General features: G+C 41.4%; 2 protein-coding genes across 2 annotated transcripts; both read right to left on the bottom strand.

Annotated features, from left to right (window-relative positions):
• Positions 1–412: 412 nt before the first annotated feature.
• rab38a (RAB38a, member RAS oncogene family) lies at positions 413–13,449 on the bottom strand. The gene is made up of 4 exons (XM_086035646.1): positions 12,772–13,449; positions 12,305–12,560; positions 8,394–8,674; positions 413–1,852 (listed from the first exon to the last, which is right to left on the bottom strand). The coding sequence occupies exons 1-4, from the start codon at positions 12,817–12,819 to the stop codon at positions 1,697–1,699; spliced, it is 741 nt and encodes a 246-aa protein (XP_085891772.1). The 5' UTR covers positions 12,820–13,449; the 3' UTR covers positions 413–1,696.
• Positions 13,450–13,798: 349 nt separating this feature from the next.
• ctsc (cathepsin C) lies at positions 13,799–23,254 on the bottom strand. Its single transcript, XM_086036841.1, has 8 exons — positions 22,757–23,254; positions 21,135–21,280; positions 20,369–20,523; positions 19,201–19,356; positions 17,628–17,746; positions 15,895–16,026; positions 15,404–15,636; positions 13,799–14,527 (listed from the first exon to the last, which is right to left on the bottom strand). Exons 1-8 carry the CDS (start codon positions 22,914–22,916, stop codon positions 14,261–14,263), a joined length of 1,368 nt encoding a protein of 455 aa, XP_085892967.1. The 5' UTR covers positions 22,917–23,254; the 3' UTR covers positions 13,799–14,260.
• Between the last annotated feature and the right edge of the window lie 1,344 nt (positions 23,255–24,598).

Here is a 24,598-nt window from a genome sequence, read left to right as displayed (position 1 = left end):
AGAAGAGGGTTTGGCTTTTGACACACTGCTGAAGAAAATTTCAATCACAGCTCCAGTGAAAATCACTCCCTTGCTTCTCTGTACTCTAATGTTGCCTCCACCAGGCAGGGTAGTGAAAGGTTAGGATTTAATTAGCAAAGTTAGTGCAGTCCGCCATTTTGTGTGTCGGCCTATCACACCTGTTTTGTGGTGAACATAACTACAATGCATAAGTGGTGTAAAGCATAAAAGTTTCAGAGCAAGTAGTAGGCTATTGTGGTGTAACCAGTGTTGCCACAGTTACCTTGAAAAAATAATTTAGTTACCTTACTGATTATTTGGTTTTAAAAGTAAATAAGTTAGATTAGAAGTCACTTTATTATTTCCTTTCAGCAGCCGCGACAATTCCACTTAACATAAAAAATGACAACTGTTTGTGCCAGTACTTTATTGCAAGTGTGTTTATTGGAAGTTGTAACAGTAGTGTTTACGGACAATGTTTTTTATTTAAACATAAAATCAAGATAGACTTAACATAAATAATTGTTTTAATATATAAAAGAGTCATTGTGAATTTCAATGAAGATAAGTGGCCTGACCGTCCTGTTGGCTTTGAAGATGAGGACTCCAACATATTGTGAATGAGACACACACACTTTTATATAGTTTCATATGCAAAAATTCTAAGTAGGTATAGACGTGGTGAACAAATAACCCAACAGTCCACACTCACACGGACATGCACTCACACACACATGGACATACTTGCATATAGTTCAAAGTTCATACAGTTTGGTCAAATTTGAAAATTGTAATACTGTAGTTATTATACTTGCTAATAAATTGCTCTTTCGCCATCAAAACCTCAGTGTTTTGCACGTTGTAAAGAAGGAAAGCAACGTTTGGACGTTTGAGATGTCACAAAGCAAAAAAATATTAAAAAGCTCATTTTCTCTGTTTTCTAGTCAGAAACAGAAAAATTGGGGAAATTTGGCTATGTTCTGCTGATTACTAAAAAACTGAGAAAGGTAGAAAAAACAATTTCAAATGAAAGATGACAGTAATCTTTCCTTTTGGAAGAACACAATATTCTGTGGCTCTTGAAAGAAAGATCAGTGAAAATCCTTCAAAAGGGCTAGCAAGGTGGAGGTGGTTGCTCGGAAAAAATGGCTGGCAGCGAATAAGTTAATTGCAACTGTAGTTATGTTTTACGTGGAGGAGGGCTGCTTCGGATAATTGCAAAGGAAATAAGGAACGCTCTGTTTATAGTCAGTAGAGAGGGGAAAGAAAAGAGAAGAAAGACCTCAAATCGAGTGAAGAAAACCAAAGAGTGGGCGAGAGACTACGATGCAAAGGTCATAAGGAGTGACAGCCAACATAGATTGTAGATCTGAACCTTTCGCAGAGACATTCTTTCATTTGCTGCACTCGCTCTGTGCATGTGTTCATTGACTAATTGCGTCTCCATGGTTACAGAAGCGGGAATGCTAAAGACGCAAGTGACCTTGTCTTTGACGGGCACACGCAGCCTCGTCTATTGTTCTTTCTCAACCGTTTCTTCTATGCGCTCATTCCTTCAGCGCTCGCCCTTCCGCAGCCAAAACGAGCTGTCGGAGGAGAAACACATCCTCCCGAAAAATCAACAAGCTCCGCCTCTGCGCACTGACCAACTTTGTGTGGAATGACATACACAAGGACGCCCACGCGTCGAGAGCCATTACTGCGATCTGTAGCAGGAAGAGCATGTCCCGCCTTTGTCCGTCTCCAAGTGGGGGGTGATGGTGTCGTGGACCTCCGACTGGAGCATGTCGTTCTCGCTTGAAATGATGTGTTTCACCAGGCAGTTTGCCGCCTCGTCAATGTTGATGTTTTCCTAAGCATGGAGATAGAAAGAGGGGGAAGCGACACAAATATAATTACAAAATAATGGAATTGAAAAACGTTTTCTTTCTTTTGCGTTTCGTGTTTCGAGCTAGCGCGTGTGGAGCGGGCTTGTCTCCATGCTAACGATACACAGACAGTTTGTAAAGATGGTCACAAAGTCACTGATTGTTAGGGAAAATATGTTCATTTCTACAATTTACAGTAGGTGCCTCAAGCATTTACCACTTTTGCGTTCATTTGTGTATTTACTATTCGAGCAGTGCAGTTCAAGCGGCTCGGCCACGGGCAGTGACATCACGGTGGCTAAGCGGAGGGTGTGACTCCGTCAGGAACGTGTGTATTGAATTAGACATTTTGTCCGGATGTGTGCCTCAAAGACAAACACACAAGCAATAAGTAAGTTTCTTGTTAGCATTAGCCAGTACCTGTTGCACAAGAATGCGTATTAGTGTTTCACAGGATGCTAATTAGTGAAAGTTACAGTGCCATCTAGAGGAGTCAAAAAATACAACAGCTGGTTAATGATGCAAATTTGAAGCTTCATTTTCCCATCACTAGAATTGTGTCAAATCGCTTGTGTGCTTGCTGCATCTTGCTTTTACTGTAGTTATCACCACTGGGTCACCATAGTGGGGATTGTTTTGCTAATGTAATGTGAATGTGAAACTTCAAAAATATGAAGAAAGTCGTTCTCATGTAAACATAGCTTTGAAATGTCACCTAACACGCAATGTTCCTTTAATTAAACGTAAGGTAGAATGTTTAATCGTTTTTATGTTGACAGTTAACTTATTTTTACACTTGTGTTAAATTGCTACTTACAGTACAGATTAACACAGGTTTTACAATCGTGACAATATGAGCCTGGGTCCCATTATCCAATTATTTCCGAGGGTAATGTTGTTTCTGATTACAGATTGTATTCAACCTCTAAGATTCCATTGGACAAAAATAACAACAGGTCATTATAAAACAAGAGAGCACTTTTCCCAACAAGACAGGAACATCTGGCACAGCTGTCATGGACTTCTCAACAGTGGCTTAGCACAGGTGGTAGAATGGCCATCGAGCCACACGCTCCCCCCAAAAAAGAGCCTCTAATGTCAACTCCTGATGCGGCGTCATTAGAGGCTGAATGAGCTGAAAATGAGTGTGTTGAAGAGCTGCATGAGACCAGAGGATTTTTCAGGCAGAAAGTGAGCCATTTATCAGATGTGCAATTACATTTCAGATCATTCCGACCCTGATTGAACCCAATGATTATTTGGAAAAGGAAAAAAAAAAAGGTTTTAAATCACAATAAAAGCAATGTTGCTCATCCAAACAAAGTTGTATCGACTGTTCTTGAGTTTCTTTACATTTGTTTGACATTGTTTGTATTTATGAAGCCTATTCAATGTTCTTTTGTGTCACTTTGCATCACGGAGAATATAGATGATAGAACCCTCGCAGGCAGAGTATGGTCACGCTTCACTTGAAGGGCTTCTCTTGTGAACACAACATGAAAACACGCATGCCATGTCATGTCATGTCATCTTCCAAACCGCTTATCCTATACAGGGTCGCGGGGAATTGCTGGAGCCTATCCCAGCCGTCAATGGGCGAAGGCAGACTACACCCCGAACTGGTCGCCAGCCAGTCGCAGGGCACACATAGACACTGTCACTGAGCGGGAATCGATCCCACGCTGCCCGCACACAACTCAGGCGTGTGTACCACTACACTATCAGTGGACATAACACGCATGCAGAAAACGCAAACGATGTGGATCGAAATGAGAGAACACAGTTTGCTTAAGGGAACCATTTCCCACACATGGCTATTTTGTCTCACTTAAACTGACTGTTCCTGCATGACATGCTCTTTAACTGAGCGAGTGGCATGTGACTGTTTGGATTGCACCGAGGGAAAGCCTTTTCAAGCCAGAAAAAAAAAAAAAAAAAAAAAAAATATTCATTACCTTTTATACTTTGTTACCTGCAAACTGCATCACAGCATTATTTATATTCAACAAGGACAGAAAATTTGCATTTTCAAATCCGTATTCATCAATGCAAGGGTGGGCAAACTTGTGCTTAGGCGCTGAATTCGATTTTCTATTTTAAAAGGACAGATTTGCAAGTTCCTAATTATAAATGGAATTAATTAACCAACGATTTGAGTAAATAAAATGTCTAAATATATGCTAATATGTGTTATGTAAAATTAACGTATTCAGTGCCAAAAACGTTTTTATATGTCTTTTCACAGTGCAGCCATTCAACCCCAGGAAGTTATTTATATTTAATTATATATTTTTTTAAATGTTAGGGTAAGAGAGGGTCTGAGAATGTCTGGCACCGATTAATACTTCACTCATTATTAATGTTATTTGCCATTAATAATTATAACAAGGGGCACAGTGGCCTTGTGGTTCGCATGTCTGCTACACAGTTCTGAGGTTGAAGGTTCAAACCTCGGCTTAGGACTTCCTGTGCTCATGAGCGTGTTTTCTCTAGATACGCTGACTTCCTGCCACATTCCAACACCATGCATATTAGGTTAATTGAAGTCTCTAATGTGCCCGGCGATAGCCTCCAGCTTGCCAATAAGCGACTTGTAGATCCCCACGCGGTGCATTATGGGTAAGGTCGATTTTTGGTCTACCAAAAAGTATTGAAAAATAGCGATTTGGATCATTTCAACCACTGGAAAGTGGATCTCTTTCATTGAATCTTTTTAAACATGCATAGCCTGTGTCATTTGATACTCAGTACACTGACCGCGATAGGTTCCAGTTAAGCTTAGTTAAGTGCTGAATGACATTTGGCTGGATGCGTGCACAGAGAAAGAGGCGCGACACCGGGACGTGAGGAAGAGACAGGTAGGACCTTTCTTCAGTGAGGTTCAAGGGGCTGAAAGCAGGTTCAGAATGACAGGCTGCCGTGCGTCCCGTGTGACCCAAAGCACTTCTCAAGCCCGGCGCTTTGCCCCAGTGCAGTAGGATATTTAGTGCTGACAGCACAGCACATAAGGTAATGAAATGTCACATCGTAGTTTCATGTAATATGTGGCATGGCTTGGTTGCTGAGGAACGTAATGTTTCTGTAAATCGCTAGCTTTGTAATACGTAACTTCCAACACGGCCGACAAAACACAAATAGCCGGAATAAAAGTGTTGTTTTGGCCCCATGATGTGAGTGATCTGAAAGCAGCGTAACACTCGGTTTGACATGATGCAATAATACTATTTAACAGCGACACAATGTGAAATCGTTTCTTGATTTAAAAGGTGAAAGTGAGTAGAAAATGAATTCTGTCGCTCCGTTAGTTTCTCTGTCCGCTAGTTAGCTTACCATACTTAGCCTCTGTCTGTTTCCTCCGTTTCAAGTTATTGAAAAAATAAATGTGTTCAAGAAATTTACAATTTTAGTCCATCTTTTACATCTGCCGACAAATCAGGAAATTGTGAAAAATGAACAGAGGCTTAAAGCCACATTTACTCTTTCCATTTTTTGGTGAACTTGTTGGAGCTTTGCAATGGAGTTTTTTCCGCCAACATTCTAAAGCAGTTAAACATGGCACAAAGTGCACCTGCCACTTTGTCACTTAAGGCTTAAAGCCTTTTAAAAAATGCTGTCATTGCAATTTCTCTTTATTGATAACATTTTCGAGAGGCCGGAACGGCTTCTTGCCATTTCAATGCATTTTAATGGGTGAATTTGATACTGAGTAAACTGAATTTCAAGCTCGATCAAGGAACATCCAAATAAGAAAATCAAGGTACCTCTGTATTATGATTTACTTGCAATGATATACTGCGCTACAGCTGTTGCGCCGGATCTCATTAGATTGTGCAGGTGCGCCAACTGTTGTGCCGGGGAGTGTCAAAGTGTCTGCATGTCTACGTGCGCGTCTTGTTCTATTTTCCTCCCTTACCACCTCGCTGTGACATTCCTGCAGCACATCACTCATGACATGCGGGGGCTTTACGGTTGTGTCATTGTGTCGGTTCAAGTCACACACGCCACACAAGTCAACGGTTTTGTCTAGAGTCAACATGACTCCTGGCTTCCTGAGCAGATATTTCCAGCAGAAGCCATATATAAGTTGTTAGGGTAGTACATTCAGAGGAGTCAGCCACTACCAACAGAATTTAAAGCACATCTGATCAACTACATAGCTTGGCAAAGGCACAGCAGAGTTCCATGAATGATGCACTTTTAATATGCAACTGAAATGTTGACTGGAATGGCTAAGAATAACTGAACGAATGCATAGTGGAGAACATTGCACCAGCTTTGTCCTCAGTGGCTCTAAATCATATTAACCTACTTAGAGATCAAATCGGCACAAAAACAACAAACAAGTGTGTACTAAAATGAACATGACGCTTAAGTCTTAGGGCCATTTTTTTGTTTATAGCTGAGCGCAAGTTTAGCACAAAGCACAGTCGAACTGCTCGGATGGGTGGGATTTTTTTTCTTGTGGTATTTTCCTAGACTTTGCAAAGGTGGAATTGAAAAGTAGCGGGGCGTTTGCGCCGTTGTGAGATTGGAACGAGCCGACTCCCGGCCGATCGAAGCGTGCTTCCTCTCATTCCCATTCAAATCAGAGCAGTGGGAGCGTACAAGTGCTTGACATTGCGGAAGCAGAAATTTACTCGCGGCGCTGCGAAAGATGAGATTAGCGCGTGCAAGTGCATTTGTACAGCGGAAACTGCAAGACCTCCCTTGCGGATGATGACTATTGGAGACCGCCTTGCACCCCCGACGGTGCACCCCACTCCTCCTCAATTATAACATGTGGTCAGGATAGTGCTTTTGTAAAATATTTAGGATGATCATAATATTTTGTTCAATTAATTGATTTCTACAATGATTCAGAAGGATTGTCCCACAGTGTTGTCATATTTCTGAATGAAATCAGAATTTGTATGCCTGCACCCAATTTGTCTGCCCGTGCCTCGATCAAATACGCTCAAATCACGTTACACCACCTGCGCGCAGTTAGACGTGGTCTAAAATCTAGTCTACTTTGTGTAACCAAATTTGCAGATGCGCCGGGGGCGAGGCATGAATGCCCAGTGAGGCGTTGCGCATCTATCAAATTCTCTAACACACTGAACTAGATTATTGCCCGGATACGAAAAAGAAGATGCGCCCGTTTTTGCGCTGAGCTACTACTTTCTGTCACCAAGTTGTCAGATGAGTCGGGAGCGAGGCAACTCCCAGTGAGGCGCAACACGGCTCCAGACTTGGGTAGACTAGACCTACGCCGGCACGAAAATGAAGTTATGCTCATTTTTACGCTGAACACAAGGGTGCCAGTCTACCAAAATACCTTAGAAGTGTGAAGCAGACATGCTCGCCATATCACCTGAATTTTGCCACCCTATAATTACAAAGTATTGGAAATACTGTCATTATTCACATTTCTCTTACATTCTACCCACCATCTCCATCTTGTCCTAAACCTGCTCCATGCAAATAGTGCCAGGGATAATAAAAAATTTTAAAAAAGATAGTGTATTGTAAATATATTTAATAGGGCAAATTATAGTGGTACATGCTGCTGTGTTACAACCAGTGTGGGTTCAATTCCTAACCAGAGCCCCAATATCAACCACAGCCAGTCCCAAAACTGGACTAAAGGCGAAAGTCACAATAATAACAACAAAAGAACTCATTAATTCAAAGGAAAAGTAGTACAAATTTTTGTTTGCTAATTCTGCTTCATTCAATTCATCTTAGAAAAGAAAAGAAAAGAAAAGAAAAGAAAAGAAAAGAAAAGAAAAGAAAAGAAAAGAAAAGAAAAGAAAAGAAAAGAAAAGAAAAGAAAAGAAACAAAGGAAAAGTAAAGAAAAGAAAAGAAAAGAAAAGAAACAAAGGAAAAGTAAAGAAAAGAAAAGGAGTCAGCACTGACCAGAGCTTGGCTGCTAGCAAAGCCGCTCACCTTTTCTGTGCCTCTAGAAAGCTTTCTGCCTCTCTGGAAGTGTCACTTTCTAAAAAGTGGACGTTTTACAATCATGCTGAAGGTAGTTTGCCAAAGCAGGTCAAATATGTTTTTTGTTTTTTTGACAGAGCAGTTCTTGTTTTGTCTCTGAGTTACTTTTAGATCTATGTGAATACAAAAGAAGCACTGTAAATGTTCCCAAATCTCAGTATCCAAAGCGTCTTATTTTGTTAAATTTATCCAATGGGAAAAAAAATATATATAACCAGGTGGACAAAAGGAAAATTGATACCCTTGCAGCAATGACACAAGTTAAAAGCTTTCCTATTACTGTTCTCAGTCTCATTGTTTAATTTGGGCTTTAAAAAAACCCACATATTTCATTTTTTATGTACCAATAAGTGGAACTGGACAAATCCTAAAGCGCACGCTTCTGTGAGGTGTGTCTGAAAGGCACAGGCAAATCTATGCCGGCGCTACAAATTTACAGAAGGGCAGTTTGGATGGGGCTCTTGAATTTGCGGCAGATTTAGGACATTCATGTAGTTGAACAGAAAGCGTGTGTACGTGCGGGTGTGTGCGTTCGTGTGTTTTACCTTAGCAGATGTCTCGAACCATCCCACAAAGCCATTCTCCTGGCAGAACTGCTCCATCTTTATTCCGTTATTGGTGAGTACATCCCGGCCCTGGTCACATTTGTTGGCCAAGAGCACCGTGGCCACATGCTTCCCATTGGCTAGTGTCACTTTGGAGTCCAAGTCCTCCTTCCATTTGGTGACTGCCTCGAAGGAGGCGGGCCTTGTCACGTCGAACACAATGAAAGCGCCCATTGCCTCGCGGTAATAAACGCGGGTCATGTTGCCAAATCTTTCTTGACCTATAAAAGACAGTCACACACACACACACATAGAGTATTGCACAAATAAACAGTATGCACACACATTTTGGGATCTGTGTGTTCCAATAAATCTGACATTTTACTGTAGTTTAATAATCGAGCAAATCCAAATTTTGACCACTTGTATAAAAACTAAGTTTGCTGTTATACTTAAAGGGAAAGTCAACCCATACATATTTTTTTCAAGAATATGTTCTATGCAAGCCCACTAGTTGAAACAAGGCATTCTGTTAAATATTGTGGAATAAGAGTTAATTCATTTGTTTTTAGCCATCTTTGGGGGCGGCCATTTTGTCACTTCTGTCGACTGAAAATGACAACTGCTCAGGCTCAGGGAACGACCAATCACGGCTGACCTGTTTTCTAAAGCTGAGCCGTGATTGGTCGTTATCTGAGCCCTGAGCAAGTGTGATGTCATTTTCAGTCGGCAGAAGTGACAAAATGGCCGCCCCCAGAGATGGCTAAAAAGGGGTGGATTAACTAAGGATTAACTCTTATTCCACAAACACAATATTTATCAGAATGCCATGTTTCAACTAGTGGGCCTGCTGGGAACATATTCTTGAAAAAAATGTGTTTGGGTTGAATTCCACTTTAGGTTTAGGTTGAAGGCAGAGGTGGGCATTCTGTCAGAACGGACGAAAGGTCTGTCAGTCTATCACTGATGGGCTCCCGCTTTGCTGGTGGACCCACGACTGACGGAAACTTTGAAACACTGACACCAAGCGCCGATGGAAGCGTTTTTTTTCCGTCCGGCACCTGAATCGTCACTAACCTCAGCGGAGGGCAGTGTGTCAGTACCGACAGACGGTGATGGACTGATGGACTCACGTTTCTCTGATGACCGATGGACAAATCGGCAAAATTCCCTCACGCTCCCACCTCTGGTTGAATGTTTTCTTTTTTCAGGATGAAGAATGACATTCACGAGCAATAAAAAGGCCTTTTGTGTGCTTGACTGCTTGAACACAGTCAAACAACAGTGTGCAGATTTGGAGATGGGACAAACCATTCAAAGAGGAAGATAAAAAGGAAAATGTGCTTTGCCATAGGGCCTATGTTCTTACCGCCTATGGCATAGGCCTTAAGAACCTCTGGTTGATTCAATCTTGATCTGTTCTTTTAACCTTTTGGATGCATATACATTTTTTGCGTGTTTTCCTTATGCCTGTGTGTGTTTCTATGGTTTACTATACTATAACTATAAATGACTTGTGGTAGAGTATCAGGGGGTCGAAGAATACTTCATCCATGTGAAAATGGCAGAAAGGTCACAGTTATCAAAAACTTTCCCTAAATGTGGGGGCCGCCCCTGGTCATCACGTAGCTCCGCCCCTGCACTGCTCTTCATGGATGGGTTAATCCGGGGTGTCGAACTCCGGTCCTCGAGGGCCGCTTTCCTGCCTGTTTTCCATCTCTTCCTACTCCAACACACCGGTTTCAAATGATCAGCTCATCAGCAAGTTCTGCAGGAGCCCGATCGTTTGAATCTGGTGTGTTGGACGAGGACGAGGAAACCTCTAAGACATGCAGGAGGGCGGCCCCCGAGGACTGGAGTTTGACACCTCTGGGTTAAATCATCGCTGTCCTGTGAAAAACACATATGTCCATTTTCTTCAATGTTCTTATTTTTACATGTTTCCGCGTTACAGTCATCACATTAACGTGAAAATTTAAATCCAGAATTGGACATACTGTGTTTTTCACAGGACAGCAATGAAATACAGAGAACACATTGTACATTGTGCACAAATAAAGTCGTTTTACCTCTACAATCTCTGTTCTACTTCAACTCGTAGGTGAAGGCAGACTTCACCTACGCAGGAACAGAAAGAGGCCTTCCCCAAACAGTTATCACAAAATCGGAAGCGGAATTGGAATTATGAAAGATGAATCATTTATCGCTAAAGAGCAAGGCCCCAAAACATTTGAAATGCTAACAGGAGAAGTTGGATGAAAGGTTGCTGTGCCCACCGCTGAGCTTGTCGGAGGGCAAAAAATTAATTTGATAAGCCCTATTGGAATGTTGTATGGACACTTCTTTTCCCATCCTTGACTTCAGTGAGCACTTCAAATTCAATTTGTCTCAACATGTGACTTTCTCCTCTTTTCTACTAACTATTGTTAAAAGCGACCTAAAATTCTAAAACAATCTGAAACTATTTACACTTAGAAAGTGTTATTAGAAATCCAAACACAGATATGAAGATGGATACGCCAGCATGCTGTAGCAGCCATGCTAACCATGTCGGGATAGAGGGCCACGGGGCAATAGAAAGCTGTGATGTAGCAGTTGTTTAAAATAACAATAATATACCTCTATACGAAAATATCACAGGTAATTGCTTCACTGATTGGTTTAAATGTGTTTAATAAATCAAAGTTGGATATCAAAGAGGCTTTTTCGGTATATACCAAATGTTTTATCACCCCACTTCTAAAGTGAAGGACCTTATCCCAACGAGATCCCGCTACTTCTTGCGCAACCAATTGAGTAACGTGATAAAAGGCCGGGCGGAACGTTTACGATTCATTCTAAAAGGTCCGCAATAAACATTGTTGGTACAAACGGGCTGGGCCTCAAATCTGGCTCACATGAGGCAGAGACACATGACCGCTTGTGCTTAGTGGACAAAGTGCAACGGAGGACTGTGAGCAGCAGGTCAACTTCAGCCGCCTCTCACACGAGATGAGCCTGCGATTGGAGCCTTTGGTTCTGCTCTCTCAGGCACAAGCCATCATTCATTATCCGAACAACTCAAAATAAAATATCAATAACTTTGACTTTACCAGTCAACTTATGTCCGTATTATTGTAATCGTAGAGAGAGTTGCTTTGTGAAAAACAGCTCTGGGAAAAAAAAAAAAAAAATCAAGACGTCAAAACAAGATTAAACATTTAAACAAAAGAAAAAATAAGAGGACTGAAATCAATCACTGAAATTGACAAACTATTTCTCAGTTTCTTTGCATCTCAATGAAGATGTGTTGGATTGGCATTTTTCAGCATAAACTGATAACTTTGCAAAAGGTCTCTTTCCGGAGCTGTAGCTGAATTGTTAGTTTTCCACGCAGGGGATGCCGCGTGTGTGTGGAACAACCGTAAACATGTAATGTGACACAGTCACATGTTTATTGCCGTCCCCTCCCTTGCACATCACATGTACAGCATGTGTCCAGATACTGTAATGTCAATTACAAATATTCTACTATAATGATAGACGCCGCTTGTGCAAAAACTCCCATTCCCAAGCGGCCCGCTTATCTTAACATGGATTCAATATGAAATAAAACTCTTTTAGGAATAATGTCATAGTTGCTGATATAGGGGAAAAAAAGGCTCATTGTGGTTAAACAAAAAAACATGTAATTTTCCCCGTCACACTATTTAATGTACGTTCTACTTAAGTTATCATCTGTTCTAAATATGCACATTTTAAAAGTTGTGCAAATCAGTTTATTTTTAAGGCACTTGGTCAGATATTCCATTGCTTATAACAGAAACGTGCACCAGTATTATTCACATTATTTCTAACAGCACTAACAGTTGACCCCCAGAATGTGTCAAAGAGTATAGCTACAAGAAATTACAAAAGTGTCAGAGTGGTACCTGCGATGTCCCACAGCTGGAGGCGCACAGTCTCCTGGTCCAAGTTGAGCACTTTGAGGGCAAAGTCCACGCCAATGGTGGCTCTGTAGTTTGGACTGAAGTTGTGGTGCACATACCGCTTGATGATGCTGGTCTTGCCCACGCCCAGGTCTCCTATGACCAGGATTTTGTAGAGGTGTTCTTTGGTGTGGTTGTTCTGCATGGCGGGCGAGGAGTGCGAGGGCCGAGCATGAATCCACTCTAGTGGAAGCGGCCTCTGGAAGAAGTGAGGTGGAGAGTCGGGAGTGAACTTGTGAGGAAAGGGGAGGTGAATTTGGAATGATCCATTTTGTGTGTTTGTGTGTGTGTGAGAGAGAGAGCGAGAGAGAGGGAGAGAGAGAGAGAGAGAGAGAGAGAGAGAGAGAGAGAGAGAAAGAGAGAGAGAGAGAGAGAAAGAGAGAGAGATGAGGGGATTGTGGGCGGGGGACCTTGTGACTGATGCGGAGGGGCCAGGGTGGTTGCACGGGCTGCAGCATGTGAAAACTGAAATGTCGCTTGATAAAGTTAAATTATAAAACAGCTACTGGCCACAATACTGGATGCTCACATAATCCAATGGAATCCATCCACGAAAAAGGTGACAAACTATTGGATACGTGTTAAAAAAAAAGAAGAATACAGAAATAAACCTTTGGTAAAAGCAGATGTAGAAAAAAGGAAGAAAGAAAACACTCTGAAATACACTTAAGTATAAAAGTAAGAACAAATGTTTACATTCAGTTATATAATTCAATTCACGTTCTAACTTCTTTGCACACAAAATAGTAGCTAGGCCTACCCCACTTTCATTAGCTTGATTGCTAACCAGATAGCATTTTTTCCTCAAGGCGTTCACCATAAATTGTAGTAGACAACATCAACTAATTCTCTTAAATGGCCTGTATCATGCAAAATCAACTTCTCTGTTAGCCAAGTTAAAATGCTAAAACACCCCCCAAATCCTGTTTTCTTTCATTCACCCATCTCTGAGCATTCCTGCTTATAACCTGCTCTCGAAAGCAACAGCTCTGCCGCACACGCCCACTTTCTCAAGCAGCCAGCGGGACGCCTGGCAAGTGTATCCGGGAAAGAGGCGCTCTGAGCGGCCACCCTGGCCGAGGGGCCGGCCTCCCTCATACGCGCACATGCGTGTCTGATTAAGGTCCCCCACCCCCACCCCCACTTTAACACGCATTTTCAAATTACAATTACAAATTGTTACTTTACTTAGTTTAACTTGTTTAGAGGCGAAGCATGAAATTTGACAAGTTTAAACTTTGGGTAACAACTGGGTCAGCTGTTCACCTTTAATGTCAGAAGAGCCTGCAAGATGATGTAATGTAATAAAGTGGGGGGAAATATTTAGCATCAATTAGAGTGTTCCTGTAATTTGTCAAAAGCATTTTTTTTTATCACAACATTATGTATTTTAAAAGAAAGGGTGTTTTGATTTTTAAACTTTTACAGAGAGACTGGTGTCAATCATGATCTCCCTTTATTATGAAAGGCACACATACAATAAATGGTTTAATAGTGATTCATGGACATAAGAACATCCAATGTGCTTCCCTGAGACAAACAAGACCCTGACAGGCGGTTATTACAAACAAACCTCACTTGCTCATTCCCTTTACACAATTACAGCCTCACGTGTAGGTACAACCCACACTAAAAACCCACAATCATTGAGGAGAAATCAATAACATTTTAAAAACATCACATGCATTTTTAAAATCATAACCAACTTGTAAATGTGCTGTTCACAAGCAGAACTGAAACTAAAACGAACCAGCATACTTGTGAATTCCATTTTAAAATACTGTTGTCATTAAACTCTCAACCCACACATGCACTGATTAACAATGAATGGGTTTGAAATTGCAGCTTCAATGAGCGCTCGCTTGCAGTGCATCCTATAAAAATGAAAATAAAAAGCCTCTAGATTTTGGGGATGGGCTTGGCTGCAACTGCGATGCTTTCAATGGAACACTCATCGCTTCCCCGGCGGATTCGGAAGTAGCCACTCTCTCCCCAGCTGGTGCCCCAGCTATTCTTGACAAGCCAGTACTTCTGGCCAGTCATGTGACAGCGGCCGTAGCCGACCAGAAGCACTGCGTGGTTGGTCAGCTCGAAGGGGTTGAAGGAGTCCGAGATGCCCGTGTGGTGGTAGATGCCCTCCTTGTAGTGCATGAAGTCTGGGTACACCTGCAAAGCAAGTGTTCATGTAGTCTCATGATCGATTATACATGCCTGTATAAGTAAAAAAATAAATAAAAAATAAAAGATATCAATGAGAACGAGACCCCCAACTTGCGAGTTTTATTGACTTTAAGGGTTAGCCGTGGGGGTTTGTACTTATTGAATTGTTTCATCTGAAGAGCTGTAAGCGCTCTGGTTCCCAGTCCAGCGGGATGAATCGACTTCTTGTTCAAAAGCATCGTCAACACGCAGCTCTGTACTGTATGACAGTTTCCGATTCAATCACATTCACATTACACAATTACATCTTGTCGCCACTTATGGTATACCACACTATTTACATAGCTGCCGCGACTGTCCTGAACTGACATTTACTTACTATCGTAGCATTCCTGGAATGTGCCTATAGGCGGGCGGTTTCGGTGTCCAGTAAGTCGGTGATGCCTAACCACTGTGCCGTGCTACAATGATGTGTAGCTAGAGATCAGGTGCCATGTGAAATTACCCAATTTAGCTAAATTATTACTTACCACAAATCATCTATTCAGACGGGTACGGATTACGCTTGCACGATCAATTTCATGTTTGATTGTCATGACTGTTCTATAATGTTTTAAATTAATTTCTTCTAAACTGCTAATTCATTTGTTTTAAAATTTCGGCAATTTCGGAAACTATAGGCATAGGTGCCAACGGGCCTAATTGAGCCATCACTTCAATATACAACAATGCACTACTGTTACTCTTACATTGCCTCCCGTGACAGTGTACTTATTCATACTATGCATCATGCACGCTGCAATCCCATTTCATATCCTCTGGCGCTCAATTAATCGTACACATTGTACTTGGAAGTGGAAGGAGAATGATAATAATTCATACCTCAAAGGCCACTGCCATAGGGCCATTCTGGACCAGTTCCAGCATCATGGCAGCCTCACTGCAGCCGCCATAAAATCCTCCCACATAGCTGTACTCTGCTACGTAAGTGCGGCCGCAGTTTTTAGGGATGCCGCAGGGAGTGTCCTTTCCAACATATGGAAAACAGGACTCGTCCACAATACCGAAGTCCTGGACGTACTTTCCAATCAGGTATGGAAAGCCACCATCACAACCTGAAAAATGAGAGGGGAAGAAATAGTTGAGTTGACTCAAAGATGAGACATCTAATAACTGCCCAGAAGTAATACAAAAGTTGAACACAGCTTATCATCGTGATCCCCAACTAATTTCATCTGCTTGTGTCCACAACACTGCAAGCATTAATACCACGTTCAAGACCTTAGATTTAGCAGTAAGGAACATGATATTGCATTGGTACGTTTTCTTAGGCAATGCTGTTTTGTCACAGGCCTGTGAAACAGTTCCCATACCTTGAGAGAATTCAGAGCAAGAGACCACTTGTTGGGGGCTGAGTATGGGAGCCTCACTGTTGTTGGTTAGGATTCGGATGCGTGCCTCTAACATCCCCATGGAGGCGAACGAGTAGCAGCTGCCGCATGAAGCTTGAAAAAAAAAAAGAAAAAAGAAATGGTTCTTAGAATCAAATAAAATCTGTGCAAATTAGTAAAATGAGCCTTTAAAGTGGAAGTCAACCCCCCCAATATTCTTAGCAATAATAGTTTCTATGCACCTTCACTTGTCTAAAAACGGCATTCTGATTGATATTGTGTTTGTGGAATATATGTGGAATATAAATCAAAGGGGAAGTCAACGCAAACATTTTTTTTTTTTTTCAAGAATATGTTCTATGCAAGCCCACTAGCTGAAACAGGCCATTCCGATAAATATTGCGCTTGTGGAATAAGTGTTAATCCACTCGTTTTTAGCCATCTCTGAGGGCGGCCATTTTGTCTTTTGTCGACTGAAAAGGACATCGCATCTGCTCACAACAACCAATCACAGCTCAGATTCAGAAAACAGGTCAGCCGTGATTGGTCGTTGTGAGCAGTTGTGATGTCATTTTCAGTCGGCAGAAGACAAAATGGCCGCCCCCAGAGATGGCTAAAAACGAGTGCATTGTGCTGCTTAACACAGACGCAAAATTAATCAGAAAGCTGCGTTTCAACTAGTGGGCCAGCTGGAAGCATATTCTTGAAAAAAATACGTTTGGGTTGACTTCCTCTTTAAGTAGTAAAATCCACCCATTTTTGTCCATCTCATGTGGCACCGATTATGTTACTTCTGTCGACTGAATATGACATCACAGTTGCTCAGGTAACGACCAATCACGGCTCACCTGTTTTCTGAAGCTGAGCCATGATTGGTCATTATCTGGGCCCCGAGTAACGGTGATGTCATTTTCAGTCGACAGAACTGACAAAATGGCCGCCCTTGAAGTGGACAAAATACAATACAATTGCCAGCTAATCACAAGGCACACAGAGACAAATACTGTAACTATTCACACTAACATTTACATGCAAGGACAATTTCGAGTCTTCGGTGAACATGGAAAGTGGGAGGAGGTCATAAGACCCAAAGAAATCCTTTAGCAAGCACATGGAGAACATGTAAGATAAAGACAAGCGGAGCCCAGATTCCAAACTCAAACCTCAGATCAGAGACTCGTCATAACAAAACAATTGGCAGAAAAAATAAGGTCAAAGCAATCTCTGCGGTGACACATAACACCAGAATCAGGATATTAAGAAACATTCGAGTTCCTTTGTGACTCGATGCAAAGCGTCAATGAGCATCCTCCACCTGACTGAACAGGCTTGAGCGCTGCAGTACAACACAGTAGCAGAGAGGGCTCCTAGTCAAACCCTCTCCACATCCTAAAGCAGAGCCCTGCAGAGTTACTCCCAGACACTCCAACTACTCAGCATGCTTAATCCCTCCACTCACACACCAGGCTGTGCAGGAACACAAGAGAGCGCCCAGACGAGTCAGGCCTGCCAGGAGGGAGGCAAGCAAGCTGCTGCTGCTCAGCGTCTGCCGCTAGCCATGCTGTGCACGTCTGTGCGCAAGATTTCATCCTACGCCGATCAAACATATCTTCTTTCATTTTTTCCAGAATGGTGCCAAAGGAAATTTTTTTTTATTGTTATTTTGACCTCACTTAGAATAAGAAGTAAGAGTTAATAGAAAGTGAATGTCACACCTTGGTTTCGCACCGGGCCGACAAAGTTGATGCCATCTACATTCCTCCAGTCCCAGCGCTCCGGTAGAGCTGCTGCCAACTTGGCTACTTGAGACGTCACAGGCCTTGGGCGAACATGGCTGAAGCGCGGCAAGAAAAACAGAAATGTGACGCGTTTTCACAAAATCAGGCTTATATCTCTGAAAATGAACATTGAGACATCAATGTAATCTAATTCCACACATAATTGCCTTTAAAAAAATGTATAATACATGGAAGTCCTTCCAAACTTGACAAAGTTTCAACAATTTCAATGTTGGCATGCTGAAAACTCGCTTAAAAAAAAAACGCGTTTAAAGTTTGAAAGGTCCATAGCAACCTGTAACTAAGGAAAAAGATATTGACCCCAAACTTTCAGGAAGACCATTCGGAAGTAAATTACAATAGCAAGTAAGGACATCATCCCGAGATTTCGGCCTTTTAAAATCTGGGAGAGTGTGATATCTCAACAGATGAAATTCCACAAATGGCATTAAGACTACAATCTTTACAATTTCCTGAGGCATCATCTGCCAAAGTTTGCTTGTTTTAAAGTTGCTACTTGTGTTTTTGTTTTTTAATTAGGTCAAATTACCGCAATGGGAAATTTGATTGAAGAATTTTGTCTCAAGATTAATGTTTTGCCTTGTGAAATATATATATATATATATATATATAAATGTTTTTATCTTTTGTTGCATGTTAAATATCACAATAATATCAATATTGCAATATTCAACACCCATATCACATGTTTTTCCAATATCACGCAGCTCTAGACTTTTTTGTTAAAATGGTCAGAGAAGTCAAAATAAAGCAACAATACTGTATCGCAAAATTGAAGACATGGCCTTGCTCCTGTTCGCTTGCATTGCAGACACACGTGCACATCAACTCAAATCAACTCAATAAAAGCAACGCATACTTTATGCTTTATTTTGACTTCATAAAGACTGTGAGGGACGTGAACGGGCCTGATGTGGCCTGTGAGCCGAACCTTGCCCGGATGTGCGGTAAATCTTTAAGCGGAAGTCAACCCAACCCATATTTTTTTTCAAGAATATTTTCTCTGCAGGGACACTAGTTGAAACGAGGAATTCTGAAAAATATTGCGTTTGTGGAATATGAGTTAATCCATCCGTTTTTAGCCATCTCTGGGGGCGGCCATTTTGTCACTTCTGTCAACTGAAAATGACATCACAGTGTCTCAGGGCTCAGTTAACAACCAATCACGGCTCACCTGTTTTCTGAAGCTGAGCTGTGATTTGCCGTTATCTGAGCCCTGAGCAGTTGTGATGTCATTTTCAGTCAAGAGAAGTGACAATATGGCCGCCCCCAGAGATGTCTAAAAAGTCGTGGCTTTTGCTGCTTAACTCATATTCCACAAACGCAATATTAATCAGAATGCCTTAATCAGTGGATCAAGAAAAAAAAAAAAAGAGCACCAAACAACACAATGGCATGGCGAGATGGATTTTTTTCCCCCCTTCCCCCTTTTTTAATTGGGTTCTAATCGCATGATGGAACTGTATGTGATAAGCGAGCAAAAACTCACGCAGGAATGCGGGAGGCGGGTCCTCCTGCTCTGTAGTGCAGGTCCTGCAGTGAGTATGTCTTATATTCTGGGTAGGACACAGCCTTCCAAGAGTTCTGGGCTGAGTTAATGGCCTCAATGACATCCTGGTTTGATGCAAAAGGCCTGTTGAGGAGCCTGAGGTGATGAGAAAAATGTCAGGGCCTGTACTGTTGCAAGCGCTGGTGAAACAAAGCAGCGACGCAAAAGTCATCTGAGTCTTGGTTGTGTCATTTGATCATATGTTAAGTTCAAAGCACAGTTTTGATATAGCAGCAGATAACTCTCTCATACAAATCCTCTTCAAAGTAAAACTCGCCAATGGCCCATGAGACACAAAAAAATCCATATTCTTCTCCCACGAATGCACACGAGTGCACTATTGACAGAGGGAAAAGTACTACTGATGTACTGTACAATAAAAAAGCATAACACAGTTGATGGGGGGGCATGAGGGAGAGGATTTTATGTCAACTTGACAGACCTGCTCCACACTTGCCAAAAGGAATTTGACAATAATCATGCAGAGGGAAGCCTCATCAGGCCGCACGGAAGACTTTAAACGCGGCTGAACAATTTACTGACATTTGCGAAGGAAAAATGCGTCCTCGGAGCATTTTACAGAACAGGGACCATTTCATGCGGTGTAGGTTCTTAAAAGAAACCACCCCGACTCTAACGACATGGTTGCTCGAATGATGTTTTTATTTATTTATTTATTTTTGGGGAAAATTATTTTTTTTAATTTAAATTTTTTCAATTTTTTTTTTTTTTTTACTTTTTATTATGAGCTCATTTTTTTTTTTTTTTAAATATCGTAAGCTTTTACACAGTATCGAGAGCTTTTTTTTTTTTTAGCTTTTGTATCAGCAACCCCCCCACAATATCATGATAATTATCGTACCGTGAGGTTCATATCATGATATTATCGGATCGTGACATTTGGATATCATGACGTCCCTAATAATTTACAAAAAATTTAAAAGCATATCTTTTTTCATGAATCTCATTGGGTGTCTGTCAATCCGACAGGCCCACCCATGGCTCCGCCACTGCTTTACCCAGCGCAGGATATAAGAGAATAGGCCATACTGGAGTAGGTCGATGTAGGTTTCGTTGCTCTTGGTAGTTTTGTCAAAGTACCATTTACCTGGAGCTCAAGACTGGTTTATTGTAAACTTGTGGTGGCACTGGTTTCACTTTCTTCCCAACAAAACACCCCCAGTTGTTTCCCAGGACATCATGCACCCATCCTGGTAGGGTATGATCACAATAGCTGGTCACCATCTGGCCCTCTTCAGTGTACTAAAACGGGAGAAGAAAACAGGAAAAAACATTGCACATAAACTGAAGTTTTAGTCTTCCAGACAGATTTTGACAAACACACCCCACCGAGTAAGGATTTATGAGAACAAAATGACTTTTCATTACCAAAGGGACCAAAAGCAGTCAGGGAGGCAGTTTAACAATCACATGTTTTTTTTGGGTTTTTTTATACGCCGACGGAGTACACTGTTTCCTTTACAAATGCTTCATGCGTCATGTGAGAGAAAGGGGAAACAAAAATGTGTTGTGGAGTTGAGGAGATGGTGAGGATGAACATAGTTTATTAATATGATAAAGGAAAGGTTGATGAATGAGGATATTTGTAAAGAACGACTTGAAATTTTAGGCTGAATGTACAGTTCAATTGACACAAATCCAACCTTTTCTCCCAAGTACCACAATTCACATTTACGTCTGGCAGTGTAACGACACACAGGCGCGCGCGCGCACACACAATTGAAATCAGATAAATTCAGATCAGCATCAGGCCTCTTGCAAATGTTGACTTGCAGGGTAAACAGACAGATTGGCTCCACCCTATCAATGTGAGTTTGGACAGAACATTCAATTACAATACCACAAGTACTTACCTTGAAGAATGCGAACCATTTATAGCCGTTGAAGACCACTTCAAAACCCTGGTTGTAGATTAGCGTGAAGAAGCCGCTGTTTCCCAGCTCGTCTTTAGCCACAGACAGCTTCTCAAGGGTCACCGTCACCATGCTCTCACCCATTGCTGAAAAGGACAAGGAGAGGTGTCTCGTGGCTAGCCCAAATCATCCCCCTGACTTGCCCGTGGACAACGTCTGTTATGGCATTCATCCATCCATCCATCCCTTTTCTTTATTACGAGGCACACCCTGGACTGTGTACTGTCTTTTTTCTAGATTTATATTCATCTTTTGACTTGCATTTCAACTCACATTAATCTTTTGAGTTTTACACACCTACGTGAGTGTGTATTAATTTTAACATAGTTCACCTACATGAAAAAAATAATACACAACTAAGTTGCAGCTTGTGTTTGTGTCTGTATGTATTGAAGAGGCATCGCAATTGCATATTCTGGGAAAAAAATATGTTTGGGTTGATGTCATTTTCAGTCGACAGAAGTAACAAAATGGCTAAAAACGGGTGGATTAACTCTTATTCCACAAACGCAAAATTGATCAAAATGCCTTGTTTCAACTAGTGGACTTGCATAGAACATATTTTTGAACTTCCCCTTTAAGGGTTAATTTTGTTGCCTGTAACTGCATTTTTTTTAATTTTTTTTTAAAAAGACCAATCAATGCAAAGCAAGCATTTAGGCCCATGGAGTCAGGACTTCAGTGATATCAGATTTGGTCGTATAAACTTCAAGGTCAACTCTAGGCGGGAAGACATTACAGATTAGGTCATTTTGCTCTGTGGTATGTGAGCTAAGTGGCGGAAGCCTCATTGGTCCACACAGGTGGGGATTGCCATATTTGGACAGTTAGCCACTTAAACTTATCAATGCACAAGTTTGGAAACTCCAAGAAAAGTACCAGTTCTAATGCATAAACAAGGTGGGCACAATACTTGAATCAGAAAAACCTAACAGAATATTGTCTCTCATTATTGACAGAATATTGCCCAAGGTGGGGAATTTTTTCATCTGACAACCTAGTCATCCGACATCTCTTTGTAAAAGATTGTCACTTTCCTTCTAATATTGTAGTATGTGTGTGTGTTACGGACATGCATATACACGTGCACATAAATTGTGGCGAGGATCTATCAAGGTGTTCGTACATTATGCAACCATAATGGAACGAACGTCGCACCTGCTTTATGGCGGATGGAGCCGGCTGAAGATACTACAGTATGTGGTTATTTTGTTGTTTGGTTTAATTTGTTGGATTAGGATAGCGGAGCTTTTATACATGCATTGAGAAATGTATGATGGAAAAATATATTCCGTATTAAGAGCACGTAGTTTGCGCATATGCATATATTCTGTCCATATCTAAAACTGAATTTTTGTCATTGTTGTCTTGTGAGAAGTGGTCCAATGTGATCCCTGACTATAGCACTTATGAAGTATTGTGGCCACATCATCTCAGCTCAAACTAGTCACATCACAGAGGAAACACGCAACATACTGTTCAGTGACTGACAAACCATTGACATGTTTCTCTTCTCCAGGCTGAAGAGGAAGCACGTCGATTGTTGTAGCTATGTAGCCTACCTTCAGCGGAGCAGTTGACGGTCTTGTCGTGGCCCCCGCTGGACACCTGGAACACCCACGTCCCCAGCAGGTCCTCGTAGGTGCAGTTGGCCGGGGTGTCCCCCCAACACACCCCAGTACAAATCAGGAGCACACACGCCAGGACGCCGCTCAACCCCATCTTGACACACACGCAAAACTGAACAAGTTGACTTCTTCCTGCTCCACTTGACTTGACAGCACAAACTAATTTTAGCAGGGCACAACTTTTTCACAAAGACAGTGACCTCGATGGTCAAGATAGGAATCCGTATATGTGCGCGGAAGTAGCTACCAACGAGCCAGTTTAGACACAAAATGTACCATATGATAAGAGTTTATGCTTCCATCGTCGAATAACGAAGATTTGTAAGTGGAGCGCGAATAGTCTGTCGGGTCTTATTCATTGTTTCATTTTTATCTCTGGTCGTTTTGAGTTGCAACAACTACTGGTATTGCGAGTAAGGAAGTTACTATCTTGTTTCTAAAATGTTCTTTGTTTGGGTTGGCGTTTGCTTTCGTTTCACCGCCACGTGACCATCATTTATGCGCAGGCGCACAAATGAAATCAATATTACACACAGTCACACGCATCAAAATTGAAATCATAATGTTTTATTATTTTGTCTGTTTCAGAATTGTAGAAGAATAGCACAAAACGTATGCATATTTTGGTGCTAACCAAAGTACTTTGGATATGACTAGTATGTCTAATGTAAAAAGAGGAACTGCTTTTATCCGTTATATATTTATTTTGCTCTAAATATATATCAATCAATGGCGCAGATTCAGATATGGGCTACTTACTAATATTTACAGGCAATAAGTTAGGTGCAGATTTATTGTGATGTGCAACCATAATGGGGTAAAAGTTGTCAATTGTGTTGTTTTAATGCTTGTGCAAGCAGGCCAGCAGCAAATCACCTTATTGATTTATTTTAAAAGCTGATTAGTTCAGACACGTATCCCTGCTAGTGCTGAAGTGTACTATTTTATAGATTAGAGTGCCCATTGGAGAATGCAAGAAATTTTTGACCACCATCGTAACCATGTACTTTAAGGTGACTCATCTCCTTTACACATTCAGCGCTCATCAGAAGACATATTACGTTATTAGTCGTGTAGTCTTGATCATTACACCGTGTACTGTGGAGGTTTCTGTAAGTTGGAATTTGGAAAGTAAGCGGTTGCATCATCATTTGCAGAGAAAATTCAATTCTGAAACAATGATAGCATCCATTCAATAATCAAATGGTGTGTTCATCCTGCTTAAGTTGTACTTGACAAGGTGATGCTAACAACAGAGAAAGCGTTGATGTTCGTTTGTACTGCTGTGCAGTATGTCCACCAAAATCTGCTAGCATTGCAAAGGTGAACAGCAATTTCTGAAATTTTCATTTCATGAACACGTGGGAGCAGCCACTTCACCCTTGTGTTACATCCTTCTCATTTAGATGAAGTGCTTTCACAATCACGTACCTCCGACCAGACCCAAACACCTACGTACTTCAGAATACTGGTCAGGCCATACTTCTTTGTGCAAAGCACTCTGTACAAAGGATGCCTCTCACCGTTTATGGTGCTGCCATGACACACTTTTTTTTACACACAAATATAAGAACGGGAGTCACCGTGAATCCGCAAATTTACATCATTAACAATCAAGATTTACAATGATCAATTTAATGCGATTATTGCATCTTTAAACTAAGAGTGTCATCTTGAGGATTAAAAAATGATCACGTGTGTTGAAAATGTTGCCATAAAAGTGAAACATATCAATTTCGCATTATGCATTCATCCAAGCTCAACTAATTAATTACT

Source organism: Filicampus tigris, chromosome 7, assembly GCF_054856515.1.
Source record: "Filicampus tigris isolate MCC_2025a chromosome 7, RoL_Ftig_1.0, whole genome shotgun sequence".
Classification (NCBI taxonomy): domain Eukaryota; kingdom Metazoa; phylum Chordata; class Actinopteri; order Syngnathiformes; family Syngnathidae; genus Filicampus; species Filicampus tigris.
This window is presented reverse-complemented; position numbering and strand designations above follow the sequence as displayed.